Raw genomic sequence first — 21,420 nt, forward strand, 5'->3', positions numbered from 1 at the left:
TGTGTGCCCTATAATCTCTCATTATTCTTAAAAAGACTTGGTCAAGAAGCCACAGAAGTCAGGATTATATCCCTTCACTGCAAACTGCTTGATTTCACATTTATTATCATATTTAACCCTCAAAACAACTCTGGAAGGAAAGTATTATTATTATTACTGTCTTATTGTGCAGATGAAGGACAAATTAGACTCCCTTTCTCTTATATGTCTATAAAATGCTCCCTTTGTAGGACTTATCAAGATCTATTGAAATACTAATTACTTACTTTTTCACTATACTATATTTGATCATGTACTATTTATCTTTGTATCTTTGAAACCTAGAGGAGTGCCTGATGCATGGTAAGAACTCAATATATATTTGGTGATTATTAAATGAACAAATGAATGAACAAGAAAACTTGTCCATAGTATCACAGCATAAAGTAACAGAAGCCAAAACTGGATCCAGGTTAGGTGACAAAATCTTGTGTACCCTGATTTTTTCTTTACAGCACAGCTGTATCAGTGAAAAGTAAGTTCCACTTGGGGAAATTATACATATTTACCTGATAGCTCCAACCCAGTGTTCCCAGACTGCTAGTTGCTGTCTCTGAAATATTCAGGCATTTCACCTGGCCCGAATAATTGTAATATACATTCAGAGCTTGGAAAATATTCTGCAGCAGTAGTGAATCAGATACATTGGGATTTTTCAAATACTGGCACACTACCTGTCATTTTAGAAAGATAAATGGGGAAAGAGTCAGAATATGAATATAAAATTACAGTTTAATAACACAAAGAAGAAATATGATTTTCATCTGATCATAAAATATTCTTAAGCTACTAACTGCATTGTTTAACAATTTCTCTCTTGAGTTTAATCCCCTCCATAAATGACTAAATATCTTCAATTACTCCCTAAGCTATAAAAATAAACCAAAGTCATTTGCATCTACCATCTTAGCTTCCTCTTTGCTGCCTTTGCTCCAGCCTAGGAAAACCATTCCCCACCACACAGGCTCCTTCTTCCCCTTTGCCCTTGCTCACCCTAAAACACTGTTTTCCAACTGCTCTCCCACTCCACTAATGCCTTCAAACACCAACTCATCTTTTACAACACTCAGCTCAAATATCACCTCCTCTTTTCAAGGCTATCCTTGCCTATGTTTCCGAGTTGGGAAGAACTCAACCTCTCCCTTCTTGGTGCCTCCATTATACCCTGTACCTATTTTTATTAGAGCCTCTGTAATGCTCTACTTCACTCACTTGATTCCAGAATGTCTCCCTCAATACTTAGCAAGGTATCTGGTACGTAAATGTTTGCTGAATGAATTACTATACTTTTATAAAAATGCAAAATTTATAAAATCTCGTATGGAAAAACTATACCAAGGTCCAGCATCCATGGTGTGATAAAAAGCATATGCTGCAACTCCCCAGCTCCCAAATATTCCTATCACTATCCTACAAAACATGCCTGGAATCCTAGCTATAAAAATCAGACAATATTCAGGGTTAGGAGTAAAGGTGAGGACTGACTAAACAGAGCCAGTGCAAACTTTCTCGGGCACAGAAATATTCTATACCTTAATAGGGTTACATGAAAAATGATATAATTTGTGCATTTCATGGTATCTAGATTTTACCCCTCCACCACCGAAAGAACCATACACAAATATTGAACTCTCATTAATGATAATAAAGCTGAAGTATTTAAGAGGAAGATGTCTGCAATTTACTTTAAAATTCATCTTAAAATAAGACAAAAGATACATGAAGTGATGGATAGGTGAATATATATGTGACAAATCAAATATAATAAAATATTATTTATTGAATTTAGATGTTAGGTTTATGAGTGTTCACTATCCAATTATTTTAACTTTCCATATGTTTAAAATTTTTCATAATAAAATGTTGGAGAAAAATAACAGGCAATGGAATCATAGCTGAATAATATTAACAACAACAACAGCTAGTAATTATTAAGCCCTGGGTTTCCAACCAATACACCATGTAATCCTATCAGGTAGATGATTGTCCATTATTTTACATGAAAAAAAAACCCTGATTCTTAGGTTAAGTCATCTTCAAGGTCACTCAGTTAGTAAATAATAGGGCCTAGATTTGTCCCCAGCTGTCTCTGGTTATGAAATATTCATCTTATCCATTATGTCACACAGCTTAGGAAGTGTCCACCTGAAAAACCACAAATAGCCCCAGTGGCAAGGAAAACCTGGTAAGCTTGAATCTCTATTGACTCTGACATGAATTCAGTAACCTGGTCCTTTCCCATTTCATATGGAAAAGATTATGTATATAATAGACTAGTCCTGACAAAAAAGAGACTAGTCCAGAGAAGAAGCCAGGAAAGGAGCCCAGTTACCCCACCTCAGGGAGAGAGATTCTGGGCAGCAGGCGTAACAAGGCCTGGGCTGGGGGCATGCTCCCAGTCAGGAAAGGAGGATATTGAGAAAGGATGCAACCAAACCCAGCCCTTCATCACAGTTCTGCCTGGCACCAGCTGCCAGTGAAAAAAAAAAAAAAAAGGAAAATTGTAAACGAGAAAATGAATTTTCAGGAAAATTCAATGCCTCTCCCCAGGTATATTCTGCACAACAATATTTCCATGGAATGTTAATTGGTACTTTGTGGAAAAATGTTTCCTAGTCAAATAGCTTTGAGAAACTGTATATTAGCAAATGTGAACAGTTTTTCTGGCTGGTTGTTATTATTATATAATTTCAGAGGATTTCTCAGAACCTTTAACATGCTCCAATGTAATATGACTTTTCAAAGGAAGACGGAGTATGCATCATTGCCAAAAGTTTTTAGAACTATTGAATGTGAGAAAAGTCAGAAATTAAGATGTTCAAATAATTGCATATACCTTTACAAAGTAACTGTGAGGTCATAAGAATAAGGAATACCAGGGTTTAGGATGTACATGAAGAGACAGAATTGAGCTAAACTGAGAGCTTCACAAACCTATGAAGACTAAAGCAATAAGGAAATGCAAACTGACGAAAAATTAAAAGTCAAAACAGTGTTTTATTATTTTGACAACTCTTGATTTTTCATGGTAAGTCAAAAAATACCTAACATTTGCATGGCACTTTTCTCAGAAAACATTCCTAGGAAATATGCCAATAAGATATAACTCAAGACAATATGGAAATCAAGAAACAATCATAAGTTATATTAAACCATCTACTGCCAAAAGTTGATCAGCATTCTTTCCTGAACCTGGACACCAACAGCCGATTCAGCTCTTTCAAAATGCAGCACAAAAGTACAAAGTAGACACACGGAATGCAGAGAAGCACCTTATGTACAAGCACAGCATGGTAGATAGGGCAGGGCGACAATGCAAGCTGGGCAGGGGGAGAGGAGGTAGTGATGTGGAGCAACAAGTGGCCCAAAACTCTGGAAAAGAACAGTAGCAAGTGAGTGTGACTCACATGCTGGCATCAGAGCCCCTCTTAGAGCTTAGAACACTGGGCCTCTGTCAGGCAAAGAAAAGGAGTCCCTATGAATAGCCATCTCCACAAATAGCAGTTACTGTCACTTCTTAAAAGACACAAGCATGGCTGGAGACCGGCACTGGCTGACAATACTTGGGTTTCAGCAGCCCCAGTTACACAGAGAGAACACCATGGTCAGAGACTTGGCCTCTGTATGATGGGATTCCAAGTCCAGATTAAGGGCACTCCCCAGGCACTGTGTTCTGTGAGGTCAGATCACCCTTGGAGTACTGGATCCAGCTTTGTATACAAGTTATGAAGGGCACCGATCAACATTAGAAAATCTAGAAGACAGCAATCGGGATGGGGAGCTGAAAAACAGCTGAAGCAACCCTAAAACTGGGTCATTCCCAACCTTTCTTCATTACAAATAAGGCTACAATAAATATCCTTGGGGCTAAATCTTTACATATATTCTTAATTGTTTTCTTGAGATAAATTCTTAAATTACTGGCTCAAAATAGATCAATATTTTTAAGGCCCTTGGTACATCATGTCAAACTGTCTTATAGAAAGGAAGTGTTGATTTTTAATTCTACTAGTATGCTAGATAGAAAGCCTGAAAAACGTCACTTAAAATTTTTTTTGCAAAATATTTGCGAATTTACTATGGAAATTTTATTTTAGGTAACTCTAAAGTTCCTTTCTAACTCAAAGATTTTGTGAGTCCAAGCATCATCCTCTAGCATTAAAAAACAGAATCTCTAATATCTCTTTGCACTTCCTTAACAATTTCGGTAGCACAGTGAATGAAGTTTCAAAAAAATACTGAAGTCATATTAGCAAGACCTCGGCACTATTCGCATGCTTATTTAAAGACTATAGTAACTCAAGACCAGGCACAGTGGTTCATGCCTGTAATCCCACCACTTTGGGAGGCCCAGGCAGTAGGATCGCTTGAGGCCAGGAGTGCAAGACCAGCCTGGGCAATATATCAAGACCTCATCTTTACAAAACATCAAAAAATTAGCCAGGCATGATGGCACATGCCTGTAGTCCCAGCTACTCAGGAAGCTGAGGTGGGAGAATTGCTTCAGTCAGTAGTTCTAGGCTCCAGTGCTATGATCACACCACTGCACTCTAGCTTGGGTGACAGAGCAAGACTCCATCTCTTAAAAAAAAAAAAAGACGAGTACTTTAAAAGGAGATATTCACATACTTTTATCAAAGAACTGTAGGATGCACAAAATACATAAATATTAAATTGAACCATATGAAATTCTCACATGTATAAATCAAAAACTGTCAAATATCAACAATTTTGTCTCAACCTCATATAATACTTTAGCTTAACACTGATAATTTGCAGATATTACCCACGTGATAAAAGCAAGCACTTGGCCTGTTGATTGTTTACATAGAGGCTGTGATATAATCAGACAACAAGGAAAGAGTCTTGGCCAACCATCTCTGTCCAAAATACTCAACACCCAGGTACCCCTGAACTATACTTTCTATTTATTTTGTGAGCCCTAGCAAACGGCTTCTTCTAAACAATTTCTACATAAGGCGTGTCATTCCTACACATACTGTAAATGCACTGAAACGTGAACAGCTGGGACTGAGGTTGCTCATACAACTCATATATTCTTTGAGGGCAGGTTCTTTCCTCACAGTAACCCAGAGAGCACCATATAATGATCATTCCCATTTCACAGAAGAAAAAACAAGCTCAGAGGTCTGGCTACAGAAATACAATTTTAAAACTATGAATGTAGAAAGCATATGTTTGGGTTTTCATGCTCACGTGTGAAATGGACCGCCCTCAAACCTGGTTATGCTGTCGGCACATTACCTATCTGATGTGGGGGGAAAAAATAGTACTATGAATATAGGTCTCAATCAAGATGTTGACCACAAAGTCCTGGTATAATCATCTGGTTTCCCAATATTACATAATAAAAATAGCTATTGTTATTACTTATAACTAGCATCAATTTAGTGCTTTTACTAAATAGTATGAAATACTTATAACAACCCTAATAAGCATTACAATTGTTATTATACACATTTTGTAAATGAGGAAACTACAGCACAGAGAGGTTAAGAAACTTGCCCAAAACCACACAGCAAGGAAGTGGCAGAACTGGGATTCAAATACAGTAATCCCAGTTACTGAGGAGGCTTAAGTGGGAGGATCCCTTGAGCCCAGGAGTTCGAGGCTGCAGTGAGCTATAATCTTGCCATTGCACTCCAGCCTTGGTGACAGAATGAGACCTTCTCTCTTAAAAAAATAAATAAATAAAAGAAAGAAAGAGGCCAAGTGTGGTGGCTCATGCCTGTAATCCCAGCACTTTGGGAGGCCGAGGCGGGTGGATGACCTGAGACCAGGAGTTCGAAACCAGCCTGGCCAACAGAGTGAAACACCGTATCTACTAAAAATACAGAAATTGGGCACAGTGGTGGGCGCCTGTGATCCCAGCTACTCGGGAGGCTAAGGCAGGAGAATCACTTGAACCTGGGAGGCAAAGGTTGCAGTGAGCCAAGATCGTGCCATTGCACTCCAGCCTGGGAGACAGAGCGAGACTCCTTCTCAAAAAAAAAAAAATAATAAAATAGAATAAAATAAAATAAAAGAAAGAAAGAAAGAAAGAAAGAAAGAAAGAAAGAAAGAAAGAAAGAAAGAAAGAAAGAAAGAAAGAAAAGAAAAAAACACAAATGCAGACTCTCTGGAGCTTCCAACCACTGTAACTATATTACACATATTCAACTAAAAGCTGAAAGAAAAATAACAACACATACAATGCTTAAATATACCTGCTGTCTCATGCTTAACTTTTTAAAACAATTTTTCTGATTCTTAGATCATCTTCATATTTTTCTAGGTTTATTTGTTTTGGCAAAAACTTAGAATGAATTTTGTGGCAATATGAAATCATAAAACCTTAAAAGTATGTAATAGTAAAAAAAAAAAAAAACAAAAAAAACCAAAACTGTAAAATAGTAGAGTGATATGGGGCATTTCCTGGAATAAAGATGAACATTCAGGAAACAGAAAGAACATTAGAAAGTCCATTTTACTCATTCCAGTTTTAAAGTGTATAGAAATAGTTGAGAAAATAGAACATTCATGCAACCTTAGTACCAAACTAATCATATCTGCAACCAAATATTTCCATTCTGCCCTTTAATCCCACATACACCAGACAAAGTAAAGATAATGATTTGTTTAAAAGTTTTAAGTGTTCCTACCTATGACAGTACACATTTAAATAAGAGAAGGAAAAGAGGGTCAAAGAAAATTTTTTAACAGAGGAAGGAAAGAAGACAAGTTGGGGGGAAAAAAAAAAAAAAAGACCAATCTCCTCTCAGAGCATGGTCCATCCACATTAGAGAAAGGATTAAGCAGATACATTCAGCTTTTCTAACAGATTTTCTTTCTCTAAGGCTTCAATACCCCTCTCACACTCACTCAGATAATCACATTAGTTTTGTCATTAAAAGCTCCCTTTTCATAGAATGCACCTAAACCGCTTAAACCACCCAGAGAGGTCGCATACATTACCAAACACCAAGACAAACGGAAGAGATTTTTCCATCTTATGTCATTATTTCACTATATCTATCTACATTCACAGAAGGCTACGCTGAAATATTTGAGAAGCTATCAGCTGAAATGTGATTCCAAAATTAACAAATGACAGCATCCTTTAAAATTGCTCTTTAAGCTAAGAAGAGACCTAGTAGTTTTCATGCTGACAGAACAGTCAAATGACAGAGGGGTTTTCTGTTTCTCTTTTCTCTTCTTCCTTGTGTTCTACCAGCCAAGTCCATGATTATTTCTGCATGAATGTTGCAGCTTCTGTTAACAGTAAACAAAAGCAAATGGAGTCTGAGTGTGCAAAGCCCAAAGACAAATTAAAAGGAACGATACTTGAATTGACACGGAAAATGGCATTTAGTCGCTGCCCATGGATCCTTCAGAACTGTACAAGGTCCCAGACAGAATTGGAAATCACCTGCTTTTTTTCATAACCCAACTGTTACATATTATCTCACCATCCTAAGCCTGAGTTACAGACTCAGAAAAGGACGCCTGTTTGTCAGCCCTTTAAAAAGGAGGAAGTGTATCAGAGGGAGGAGGAGTTCTGGTTAAATGGAACTATCCAAGTGAAAGAGCGGTCCCCAACTGGGTAGTGTTCCAGGGATTAGTGGGTTGGGAGAACACAGAGGGGGTCAAAAAAGGAGAAATAGAATGAACAGTGAAAGAAAGTGATCTGAAGCTACAAGTTTGGGAGGGAGACGTAGTGGAAAAATTCTGAAAATCAGATGGGTAACTAACTATAGGATGAAATTGGAAACAGAGGCAATGGAATTTCTCAAGCAAGGGGCAAGAGATAAGATTATTTCTGGTGGGGGTGCAGACTGGAAACAGAATCATAAATACAAGCAATAAAGAATTCCTTGATCTGTCAAAAGAAAGGATAATGTCAGTAAGAAATAACTGAAGAGAATGATAAGAATTAATCCTGGATAAAAGAAGTAAAGCGTGCTTGTGAGGGAAAGACCTAAAGATATCTTACCTTAAAAATAAACTTTTATATTGCATATATATAAAGGATAAAAGGATTGCAGTAAATCAAAAATAGATGACAAAATATTTGAGGTATACTCTGCTGGTTTTGAGTAATTATTTAGAAGAACAAAGGATAAAGTATTTATTCACATGTAAGACTGAACAGCAAAATATCCCAGAATGAACATTAAAGAGGTAGGGAGAAAACCAGTTAGACTGCTCACTATTCCAAATTGTGCTACACCAACTAACATTAAACAGCTATATTTCTCCAGCCTTTTTCTAGATAAGTGGTTGGGAAAGTACAACTCCCAGGCCAAATCCAGCCCACTGCCTATTTTTATAAATAAGTTATTATTGGAGACAGCCATCCTCATTTGCTTATTTATTATCTATGGCTACTTTCATGCTACAGCGGCAGAGTTGAGTAATTGTGACAGAAACCATACGGCTCGCAAAGCCTAAAAATATAGCCCTTTAAATGGAGAAAGTTTGTCAACCTCTGTTCTAAATAATGAGAGAATTCCCCATATGTTTTTATCATCTGACAACTCATTTATTCTTCAAGTGAGAATAAAGATGCAAATGTAATTCTCACCTTGTACACAGTTAGATATCGAGTTAAATCTGATAGATGTCTCACTGTGAGCAATGGCCCCCTCAACCCTCAGTCAAGTTTCCTCCTAATCCAGTGCAATGCAGTAGATGAGCATAGGCTTGGAACAGTGAAGACCCAAGTTCAAATCCTACTTCTACCACCTCTTAGTTGAGCTTTAATTTCCTCTCCAAAAATCTTGGATTATACCTCTTTTTCTATACAGTACTTTTATAAGAATTGAGACAGCATACATGAAAGTGCTTTGTAGATAGTAAATAATATGGACAGATAAGGCATTATTAGCACATAGATGTTTATGAAGATGAACTAGTTTAGATTTCGTTTTTCCTTGTCATTTTGATCCAGGTTTTCTTTTTTTCACTTTTCTTTTTTTGAGGCAGGATCCAGCTCTGTCACCCAGGCTGGAGTACAGTGGCATGATCACAGCTCACTGCAGCCCCAAGCAATCATCCTGCCTGAGCCTTCCAAGTAGCTGGAACTACAGGCAGGTACCACTATGCCCTGCTAATTTTTTTGATTTTTAGTAGAGATGAGGTCTCACTATGTTGCCCAGGTGGGTCTCAAACTTCTAGCCTCAAGCAATCCTCCCACTTCCACCTCCCAAAGTGCTGGATTTGATTTAGGTTTTCTAACATAAAACATGATCTGCTCTTTTCAACAACTTTGTATTATCAAAATTCAATCTAATTCAATATATATTTACCTCCAGCCTACTATATGCAAGACATTCACTGGTCATTCTACTTTTTAAATTAAGAAAAATAATAGCAAGTGAACTTGTTTTAGTTACAAAATTTTAAGCAAGGTATACATGTAATAATTCAAAGGGGTGGTTAAATTAAAAGTGAATTTGAAACCCGAATCTATATCACCAATTCTATTTTCATTTCCAACACTCATTCTAGCTGAAGAGTCAGTTATATTCTCTAAATTTAACCATCAAGTTGGCCAGCCTTTGTTTTTAAAACTAAGAGGAATGTTCTTTACAAAGAAATGCTTAAAATGAACATACACAATAAAGAATTTTGCCATGAAAAGAACCTTAAAATTTATACTGTAATGTGTCCTTATATTTCCAAAGTGTTTCACATCCAACATTTTATTTGATTCTCAGCACAACCCTATTTGGTATGTAAGTGCTGTTATTCCATTCCACAGAGGAAGACAGAGGATAAGGAGAGAAAAGCACCTTGCCCAGGATCACACAGGTGGTAAGTGAAGCGGCAGTTCTGGACCAAAACCTCACTTTCAGAGTCTAATTTGATGTTCTTTCCACTCTACTGTGATGCATGGGGGTCACTCTTCACACTGTGGGCAGCACTTACAATGCTTTCGCAGCTGACTAGATCATAGTACTATCATAATGACTGCCATTTATTAAGCATCAACCAGGTATTACACAGATGGAAGTTACACACATATCACAGAGATTAAATAAATTGCACAGGCAAAGTATACAGCCCAGGATTTGGCACATAGTAATTATTCCATTAACAGCAACTTTCGGTATTATTTCTAATTCATACAACTCTATAATCAATGAATTTTATCTCCATTTTTCAAATGAGGAAATTGAGGCTCAAAAAAGCTAGGTAACATGTCCAAGCCCACATAATCAGAAAGCAGCAGAACCCAGGATTCCAGCTCAAGTTTGACCAACTCCAGAGCCCCTTTGTCACTGGGACTTTCTCTGATGCAGAAAGTCAGAGTATGCACATTAAAAAAAAAAAAGAGAAGTATGTTATTAAAAATTATGAGAGGACATTTTCCTATTACCTTAATAGGCCAAGCGGGCAAAGGCTGTAAAAAGTTAGATGCATAAGGATAGTCCACCATTGCCAGATTCACCCAGGTTTCAGAGATCCAGTCTTTCAAATGTTGGATGTCCTGAGAAGTTAATGGGCTGCATAAGTGAAGGGCTCCAGTAAGCCACTGCAAACCACTGCCTGGGAATAGAATCACATTGTTGGAATCTAAAAAGTACTGGTCAACAGATGGCTTTACAGATAATGTATTCTTCACATAGTATTTTAGAAAACTCAATCTTTTATACCCCTTCTCCCAGGATATTTTTAGAGCAACTGGAGAATCCCATGACAGACAAGTTGCCTATCCTCATAGAGTTTACCAGAATTAGTATGCAGAATTATTCTCCGTTTTTAAGATACTACTAAAATGAATAAATAGGAACACCATAGAACAAGAATATATAAACTACAACTAAGTAAGACAAATGGATGTATCTATCAAACAGTGCTGAGTAAAAGAGAGTAGACACAAAAAAAGACATGCTATGTAATTCCAATTACTAAAACATTTAAGAACAAGTAAAAATTAACCTATGGTTCTAGAAGTGAGGATGTTTTTGCTGGATAGGTATGGAGGTTGTGACTGAAAAGGCACAAGGAGATTTCTGAGATGCTGGCAATGCCCTTTATTGATTTAAATGCTAATTACACTGTGTCCTTGTTTTGTGAAAATTCATCAAGCTATGTATTTTGATTTGTATAATTTTCTGTATGTACATTATGCTTTAATAAAATGTTTACTTAAAAAGTGACAACTACTGAATTTAACAAATGAAAGGCTAAATAAACACACAATTCCATTCTCTTAATTAAAGCTTACCAGTACTTGAGAGTCGATTAATGGCATCCCAGGACCTGCGGATGCTCTCTGAACAATGTGGACCACTTTTCCTAAAATCTGTAGTTACAATCTTCATAAATACACCACAAGGTACTAAATCCTCAAACTGCCAGATAGGGGCAGAAGCTGCAAGAGCTCTAAATGACAAGAAAATCAAAGAAGGAAAAAAGAAAAGAAAAAAAAAAAATATATATATATATATATATGTGTGTGTCATCTAAATCAAGTTTTAAAGTTGAAACTTATAATAAAAATAGTGAGAAAAATAACACAGCTGTTAATGAGACAGAAGCCAGAAATCTCAGTGCAGTAGAATGGAACATGTTTTACCCAAAATGAACCTCTACGTTTGCCTTGATAATCATTAAGAAACACTCATGTCCAGTATAAATGCACTTACCCAACTGCCATATGAGGATATTTCATCCTAAACCAGGCTGCAAGCATGCCACCATAGGAGCCTCCTATGGCAATGACAGGTTGATTTTCAGCTCCTGGGATTGTTCTTTTCAAGTGTTTGATTAACTCTGCAAAATCAGCCAGAGCTTGTTCTGATGTCAGAAAATTCAAGTGTCTGGAATCCTAAAGAAAAATAACAAAGAACATGGGTATAAATGTGCACATAATAGCAGCTTAGGAATAGCATGGATCCAGAAGAGAGCCAGTGTCAGATAAGCTTTTCTCCAAATAGAATTTCTAGGCAATTGTACTAAAACGCCTAGTCAAAGCAATAGCTGTGTGGATTTAAACTCAGGAAAATTATTTTAAGTTTGTGGAAGAACATAATGTACTTCGCATGCAAGTGTAATTTCTATTAAATGCTATTTACCAAAGACTTTGTTTAAGGTTGTAGAAACAACAGAACAAATTGTAGGTAAAATTTAATAGCAAATATGATAGAATATAAACTAAGTTTAATAGATAACTGTTATAACTTTTGTTTTAAATCTTGGCACATTTAAAATGTCTACCACATAGGCAAATATAAACTAAATCTAGTGGACAATTGAGGGAAGAATCACCAGTAAAAATAAAACTCACCCTTCTTTATCGGAAAGATTATGTATGACCTCGGCCATATCAACAACTGAAACAAAGTAGCCTACCTATTTTAAACAACTATAAAATTGGAAAGAAAAAAACTATTTTCAGGTATTGGAAAACAGGCAACACAAGACATTGATCTTTGAGAAAAGGAAAACTCATAATGTTAAGTTTCATAATCGTCCTGCTCTCTACATGAAGACAATTTCCCTATTGCAGAAGGTGAAGCTTAGTGTCCTGCTGAGCTGAGAAGGCTAAGAAGGTCTTTTAAAATATGTCTGCAAATTTTTGACACTCCTTCCTTTAAAAGGTGAAGCTTAATTCCACTCCCTTTGAATTTGGATGGGATTTAATGACTTCCTTCTAATTAATAGAATGGGGCAGAAATAATGATACGTGACTATGAAGGTTAGGTCATTAAAAATACGCTGCAGCTTCCACCTTGCTCTCCTGCACTGCCAACTTTGAGGGAAATTAGTTGCCTTGTAATGAACTCAAGTAGGCCCTTAACTGCAGCCTCTTGTCAACATCCAGTACCAGTTTTATCTCTTATGTGAGTGATCCTCCATATGAGTAGAAAGGCTCTCCAGCCCCAGTCAAGCCTTCAGATGACTGCAGCATCAGCTGACATCCTAACCTCATGAGACCCCCTGAAGCAGAACCACCTAGCTAAACCACTCCTAATTCTTCACCCATGGGAACTATAAAGTAATAGATATTTATTGCTGTTTTAAGCCATGAGGTTTGAGGTACATCTTTACATAGCAATAGATAACTACCATAATACATACCTCTATTAGGCTACCCTGTTTGACTTTCATGCTTTGGTCTCACCATTCTGATTCCTTCCGTCATCTGGCATATTACTGAATCACACAGATCCCATCATTCCTATCTCCTATATATGCCTCCTACTCCTTTAGCTTTCCCCCCTCTTCCAAGATATATGCCTTCTTACCTCCTCTCTCCCTGTCTGTCACTATCCTTTACTTCTAGTTTTTATGGCACTCTGTACAGTTGAGTGCATTTTTTTTTCTAATCCTGCATAATATCTGTAATATCTCTCATGCTACTGACATATTCTGTGAGCACACAAAGGGAAAGACGTATATCAAAAAGAGCCCCTGGCTCCATTTTGCTAACACAGTATCAATCACAGAAACCTAGAAGAAGTTATGTTTCTATCTACAACAAGCTAACTGCCTCCCAAGGTTTCAGGACCTGTCAAGTCCCCTAATCAGATATTTATGCAAAATATCAAGCTAAAGAATGAATTTCCCATACAGCCCAACAAATACCAGCAAATTATCCCACTTTCTATTTATAGCACAACACTTTTACTTATTTTTACTCATGCATTTATTTATAATATGAGATAGTAAAACCTCCCTTTTAAAAATAAAAAACTCCTTTCAAAACAGGCAGCCTAGTAAAGGACTGGCCCCAAGTCCTTACAGCTGAGAGTTCCCAAAAGCATTTGTATATACTGGTGGTCTTAGGAAGCACACAAACATTTTTAATGGAACATTTATTGCTTTATTTTAGTGTAATTTGGAAAGAATAACCAGTACATAGAGCCCTTGGTTAAGATAATGCTAAGTTTAAAAAGTGAGTTGGTTAAAGAAAAACATTAAGTAAATAATAGTACATGTGGCAAATTAATGTAGCCAAAGTCACAAGGGTAGAAGTACATGAATGACTCCGTTGAAGAAAAAGTGTCCTGGTTTATTAGGTAGAGAGTCTGTGACAAAGGCCAAAGCTCCTGTGAGAACAGGAAACGTTCAAAGGGAATCCAAGAGGCCAGTTGACCTTAATGCATCATACAGCTTATTTGTCCTTATTTTATTGATTTTATTTTATTAAAAACATCAGATAAATTTGTTATGCTCATTGTATTTTTTCCAGTGGCAGGCTCAATAATTTAAGTGTACAATTTATAAAGCGGAATTGTTTACTGATATTTTTGAAATAGTAAAAAGTTCCTTGTACTGTCTCTGCAGCCACAGAGTAAAATTTAACTTCCTGAGGCACACCAAGTTAAAAACTGATTAACATTAAGAATTATAATAAAATGGCTTAAAAAAAACCTCAATCTGTTCAAATTGTATCTAAAAAGAAACTACTAAATATAAACTATTGAGCTTTCAGGCATTTCAAATTAAAGTTATCTCACAGTGGGGCATGTAATTTAGAAACTATTCTAAATTGAAAAGAAAAAACTTGTAACTTAAAAGTAAAAAGTATCTTTACCTTGAATGAGTTGTCACCAAAGGGGAGAGACTCTCCATAGTATCGATGTTCAGCAAACACCAACATAGCTTTCAGTTCCTCAGCCACATCCCACATGAACCCCTAAGAAGAGTTTACAAAATCACAGGATAAAATCAGGATGTGAAAGTCACTGAACCGTTTGGCAAACCATATGAAATACATGTTAAGCCAGACCAAAAAGAGCACTCTAAAAAGTTGCACAATTTATGTTTGTGCTACAAATAAATGACATAATTGCTGTCTTATTGTTGCATATAAATCTCACACTTTATGAGTGAAACAATTAAAAATAATCCCAAGTTGCTCATCCGCTAGTCATCCATGTCTTTTTATCCTGACACTCTAGCCCTAGAATCAACATTATGTCTAAAATGGTCTTCACGTACAAAGAGCCAGTACAAATCCTACTGAAATTATTTTTAAATAAGGAGGAGGGACTCTTCCCTAACTCATTCTATAAAGCTAGCATCATTATGATACAAACGTGGCAGGGACACAATGAAACAAGAAAACTTCAGGCCAATATCCCTGATGAAAATAGATGTAAAAACCCGCAACCAAAAACTAGCAAACAAAAATCCAGCAGCATCAAGAAGTTAATTTACCAGAATCATATAGGCTTTATTCCTGGATGCAAGGTTGGTTCAACATACACAAATCAATAAATGGAATTCACCACATAAACAGAATTTAAAAATAAAAACCATGTGATCATCCCAATAGATGCAGAAAAGGCCTTCGATAAAATTCAACATTCCTTCATGGTAAAAATTCTCAATAAACTAGGTATTGAAGGAACATACCGCAACATAAGAAGAGCCATTTACAACAAACCCATACTGAATGGGCGAAAGCTGGAAGTATTCCCCTTGAGAACTAAGACAAGGCAAGGATGTTCTGTCTTAGCACTCCTATTCAACATAGGACTGGAAGTTCTAGCCAGTGCAATCAGGCAAGAGAAAGAAATAAAAGGCACCCAAAGAGGAAAAGAGGACATCAAACTATCTTTTTTCACAGATGAGATGATGCTACACCTAGAAAACCCCCACAGACTCCGCCAAAAGGCTTCTAGAAGTGACAAAACAACTTCAGTAAAGTTTCAGTATCAAATTCAGTGTATAAAAATCAGTAGCATGTCTATACACCAATAACAATCAAGCTAACAGCCAAATCAAAAACACAATCCCATTTACAATAGCCATAAAAAGAATGAAATATCCAGGAATACAGCTAACCAAGGAAGTGAAACATCTCTACAATGAGAATTACAAACCACTGCTGAAAGGCATCAGAGACAACACAAACAAATGGAAAGACATTCCATGTTCATACATAGGAAGAATCAATATTGTTAAAATGGCTATACTCCCCAAAGTAATTTACAGATTCAATACTATTGCTATCAAACTACCAACATTTTTCACGGAGTCAGGAAAAAAAAAAATAAACTCTTGAAATCCATATACAACAACAACAACAACAACAAAAACTTGAATCGCCAAAGCAATCCTAAGCAAGAAAAACGAAGCCAGAGGCATCACACTACCTGACTTCAAACTATACTGCAAGGCTACAATAACCAAAACATCACGTACTAGTACAAAAATAGGCATGCAGACCAATGTAACAGGATAGAGAATCCAGAAATAAAGCCACACACCTGCAACCACCTGATCTTAAATAAAGTCAACAATAACAAGCAATGGGAAAAGGACTCCCTATTCAATAAAATGGTGCTTGGATAACTGGCAAGCCATACGCAGAAGATTGAAACTGGACCCCTTCCTTTCACCATATACAAAAATCAACTCAAGATGGATAAAAGACTTAAATATAAAACTGGAAACTATAAAAAGCCCAAAAGCCCTAGAAGAAAACCTAGGAAATATCATTCTGGACATCAGCCTTGGCAAAGAATTTATGACTAAGTCCCAAAAAGCAACTGCAACAAAAACAAAAACTGACAAGTGAGACCTAATTAAACTAAAGAGCTCCTGCACGGCAAAAGACACTATCAACAGGGTAAACAGAAAACCTACAGAATAAGAGAAAATATTTGCAAACTATGCATGTGACAAAGGCCTAATGTCTAGAATCTATAAGGAACTTAAATTTACAATAAAAGGGTCGGGCGTGGTGTCTCATGCCTGTAATCCCAGCACTTTGGGAGGCTGAGGCAGGCGGATCACGAGGTCAGGAGATCGAGACCATTCTGGCTAACACGGTGAAACCCTGTCTCTACTAAAAATGCAAAAAAATTAGCCAGGCGTGGTGGCGGGCGCCTGTAGTCCCAGCTACTCGGAGGCTGAGGCAGGAGAATGGCGTGAACCCGGGAAGCGGAGCTTGCAGTGAGCCGAGATCCGGCCACTGCACTCCAGCCTAGGCAACAGAGCGAGACTCCGTCTCAAAAAAAAATAAATAAAATAAATAAATTTACAAGAAAAAACAAACAACCCCATTAAAAAGTGGGCAAAAGACATGAACATAAACACTTTTCAAAAGAAGACATACACAAGGCCAACAAACATGAACAAATGCTCAACATCATTAATCATCAGAGAAATGCAAATTAAAACCACAATGAGATACCATCTCATACCAGTTAGAATGGCTATTATTTAAAAAGAGTCAAAAAATAACAAGATATTGGTGAGGTTGTGGAGAAAAGGGAACGCTTACAAACTGTTAGTAGGATATAAATTAGTTCAGCCACTATGGAAAGCAGTTTGGAGATTTCCCAAAGAACTTGAAATAGAACTATCAGTCAGCCCACCAATCCTCACTAGTGGGTAAATAGAACTATCACTCAGCCCACCAATCCTCACTACCTGAAGAAAAATAGGCCAGGTGTGGTGGCTCATGCATGTAATCCCAGCACTTTGGGAGGCCAAGGCAGGTGGATCACTTGAGTCCAGGAGTTCGAGACCAGCCTGGGCAACATAGTGAAACCCTTTTCTCTACAAAAAATAAAATTAAAAAATAAATAAAAATTTAAAATAAACCATTCTACCAAAAAGACACATGCACTTGCATGTTCATCTTAGCACTGTTTGCAATATCAAAGACACAGAATCAACCTAGATACCCTTCAACAGTGGACTGGATAAAGACAATGTGGTCTATATACACCACAGAATACTACATAGTCATTAAAAAGAACAAAATCATATCCTTTGTGGTAACATGGATGTAGCTGGAAGTCATTATCCTAAGTGACCTAATAGAGCAACAGAAAACCAAACACTGCATGTTCTCACTTACAAGCAGGAGCTAAACACTGAATAAACATGGCCACAAAGATGGGAACAATAGACACTGCATGACTACTAGAGGGGCTGGGGGCTAACAGCGCAGGGGGTGTGGGTGTGGAGCATGAATTCAACAACTATGTATCAGGTACTATGCTTACTACCTAGGTGATGGGATCATTCATACACCAAATCTCAGCACACACAATTTACCCAAGTTAACAAACCTGCACATGTACCCCCTAAACCTAAAAGTCAAGAAAAAAAAACTACAATGGAGAGAAAACAAATTAAATAAAAATAAAAAGTAACTTCAACTTTAAAAAAAAATTATCTTCAAATTGCACTGTTTGCCAAATCTTCTAGGAAAGAGCTAAAGATATCGAAAGCAGCTGTCTACTCACAGGCATTGACAACATAAAAGAGAAAACAAAACAAACAAGCATACTAAACTCCCTAAGGGTTTTCAATTAATAAATAGTAGCTCACAATGGCTAAAATAACTCAGTGTTTATAATGTGCCAGGCACTGTTCTAAGCATTTTATATGTATTAGTTCACTTAAATATTACAGCAATCTCTGAAATAGGCACTTTGATTAACTCCATTTTATAGACAAGAGCATTGAGGCACAAGAGTTTAAATAACCTTCAACATTCACACAGCTAGCAAGCAGCAGAGCCATGATTCAAACATAGGTATCTGGCTCCAGAGCACCATCATCAAGAACTGTTAGATCTCCTTGCTAGAATCATCTATATCTGGTCATTAGCCAATCATTTCATTTTTTCACTTACTCAGTTGTGGCCTCAGAATCTTTTCTCAACAAAGCATTCTAGGTAATCAACATCAAAGGATTAGATTTAGATTTAGCACAGATTAAAACTATTTGTCAATCCTAGTGCACACTGTTGCTATTTAGTGAGTTCCTACTGCCTAACAAAGACTAAGAACCTCAAGTGTTTTTGTTTGTTTTGATCAATAAATGAACAATTAGAAGAGTCATACACATGTAAGAATAGAGAATTTAACCAGATATTTGTGATGGTTTCAATAACCTCCACTTTCTCTCTTAAGAATCTACTCATCCCCTGCCATTTAACTACAAATCCTGCAAACACCCAGCTCAAGCATGCCCACCTCTGCCGGCCCCACCTTGGCAGTGCTGATCACTCCCCCTTCTCAACACCACTGTGCTAGGTATATGTCCCTGGTACTGTGCCGCAAATTTTGCTTACATGTAGGTCACACACACACCAGACCATGAGTATCTTAAGAGTAAAGATCATCCATTAAAATGTCCAGACCTCTGTGCAGTTGACTTCAGGCTTTGAGAGGAGGCAACTTCATTGAACTAGTTCAAAAAGTAATAAGTGATCCATTTCAGGAGTATTCTTATTTTTCAAAAGAGGTTCATGTAATATATCAACATCTTTTAACATTATGTGCTTGCAAGTCCCTTAATCTTCTTTAAGTCTTTACACAACTCCATGAACTATTATTACTGCATCCATTTAACAGATGAGACAACTGAGGCACAGAACAAGAAACTTACCCAAAGTCACACAGCAAAGTGGCGAAATCAGCATTCAAACCTTGTCAGTCTGGCTGAAGCCTTCACTCTTGACCACTGTGTGATTGCTGCCTCTGAACAAATTAATGTCCAGAAGTGAATGTGCACTGGAACGTTTTGGTATGTAAAGGAAGGTCTCTGGGCCTGGGGATGGGCCAGGATCTGCTACTTTATGATCTGCCTCTAGTCAGTTCTTTGGAACTGTTCCTACACTGAATATCTCTTCCTTTCCACCACTTCCTGAGAACAGAGATACCCCAGCAAACCTTAAGTTCTGCCACAGTGTCTGTCAAAGTAGTGCCTAGTGAAGGCAGGAACAGCTACCTACCTATAATAAAAGAGAATGGAAACTGGAAAAATCACTGGAGAGGAGAAGTTACCCTATGGCCTTCACATAAAACGAAAGTCACACCAAAAGGAGAAAAGAGACAAGGCAGCCTCTGTTATTTCACAGAATAACAGAACGGGAATCTGATGGAAAGGAGGTCCTGATTTCACTTGCCACTGATCTAAAAGCAATAGGCATCCTAGGATCTCATGTCTCTGGGAATTATTTTATTTCAACTAACTTACTTAGATTCTTAACATTCCTAAGGAAATAATCAGAAATGAGAAATACAATAACAACGTAATTGGGTTCATATCTTTACTTTAAATTCATATACCCGTTCAACAAACATTTACTGAGACCTCCTGATACCAAGCATCATGCCAGATGTTGGCATTGGGGATAAGACATAATTCATTCCCCACTTTAAGGTAGTTCACAACTAGTTTTTTGGTAAAAAGTTGACATTTTCTCATCACAGCACTGACACGTTGAAAAGGGGCATTTCTTCCTTTCACATATCTTTTGAAATTAAGTTTTGTTCATGGATTTCAGCATTATAAAAGGCGATAGAAAATATAGTCAGGGAAGCAAGCTAACAGGCTATATACTATTTTTAACCCTCACAAATAAAAGAAAATGGTAGAACAGGAAAGCTAAACTAAAATGTAGCTACAACTTTACCTTTTCCCATCCTTATTTGTATATTTTTTTCTCATTTGCATTGGCTTTGTTTAGGTTTTATTCATTCATTCATTTAACAGATGTTTATCACCTTCTATATGTCCCGGACACTGACAATATAACACTAAACATAGAAAAATTCCTGCCCTTGCTTTCACCTTCTAGAGACCATAATCAAAATAAACTGTACTCAGTAACATTCTTATCCCTGTTTCCCTTATATCCTTGTTCACTCTAGAAATAAGCTGGGATTTTAAAAACAAAGCAAAGCAAAACAAAAAACAAAAAACTTGCAAAATTCAATTCTCTGGGATGTTCAGGCAGTCCATGAAAAATAAAATGAAATAATTCAATTATCCAAAAATTGTACATTATCCTTTTCATTTGTAATTCTTGAAGGCTGAATATGCAGACTTATTGGATATCTGTATTTAATTCTTTTATGAACTTTCTATTCATGTACTTTTGCTATTTTTCTATTATTAGTGAGTTAATTTTTTTGTTATTTTTAATAGAACTTTACAATTAAGAACAGTAATGCTTGGTCATATATACTGCAAAACATTTCTTCCAAGTTATCATAATAAAAGTCAAATTGAGCACTGGAATTTCATGAATCTGCACATACCGTGTTATTACAAAACCAGATGATGTCCCCTTCATTACCAGTGTAGAAAAGTATCGATCCACCATTTTTCTTCCAGTATTTATCAGCTACTAGGTACCGCTGATTAAAAGTTTTCACAGTATTAAATCCAAAATGATCAACCTGTGATAAAAACAAAATAAACAAAACATATTTCAAAGGAAAGTAATAAAATGAGATCAACACAAAGGTAATTAATTCTTCCATTAAAATCAATCTATACTACAAAAATAATCAGAAGAAATTTTAAACTTCATTGTTTTATTATTAATAGTAATATTGATAATATTATTTTGAAATCATTTTCTTTGTATTATAAAATAAAGCAATGTTT

The 21,420-nt window shown here is 36.6% G+C and overlaps 1 protein-coding gene and 1 non-coding gene across 4 annotated transcripts in view; one reads left to right on the forward strand and one right to left on the reverse strand.

The window, feature by feature from the left end:
• PRC (prolylcarboxypeptidase) overlaps positions 1-21,420 on the reverse strand; it is an 82,988-nt gene that overhangs the window by 14,256 nt on the left and 47,312 nt on the right. For all 3 annotated transcript variants that reach the window (XM_011719217.2, XM_024788812.2, XM_011719216.2), the window contains exons 2-7: positions 21,069-21,209; positions 14,588-14,689; positions 11,694-11,875; positions 11,273-11,430; positions 10,421-10,590; positions 549-713 (exon numbers count right to left, since the gene is read on the reverse strand). In XM_011719217.2, the coding sequence (XP_011717519.1) occupies positions 549-713; positions 10,421-10,590; positions 11,273-11,430; positions 11,694-11,875; positions 14,588-14,683 (771 nt within the window). In that variant the 5' untranslated portion in view covers positions 14,684-14,689; positions 21,069-21,209. The remainder of the gene's footprint in view (positions 1-548; positions 714-10,420; positions 10,591-11,272; positions 11,431-11,693; positions 11,876-14,587; positions 14,690-21,068; positions 21,210-21,420) is intronic.
• LOC112424484 (small nucleolar RNA U13) lies at positions 5,214-5,314 on the forward strand. Its single transcript, XR_003015236.1, has one exon. It is a non-coding gene; the product is annotated as a small nucleolar RNA U13 (small nucleolar RNA).

Source organism: Macaca nemestrina, chromosome 12 (assembly GCF_043159975.1).
Source record: "Macaca nemestrina isolate mMacNem1 chromosome 12, mMacNem.hap1, whole genome shotgun sequence".
Classification (NCBI taxonomy): Eukaryota; Metazoa; Chordata; class Mammalia; order Primates; family Cercopithecidae; genus Macaca; species Macaca nemestrina.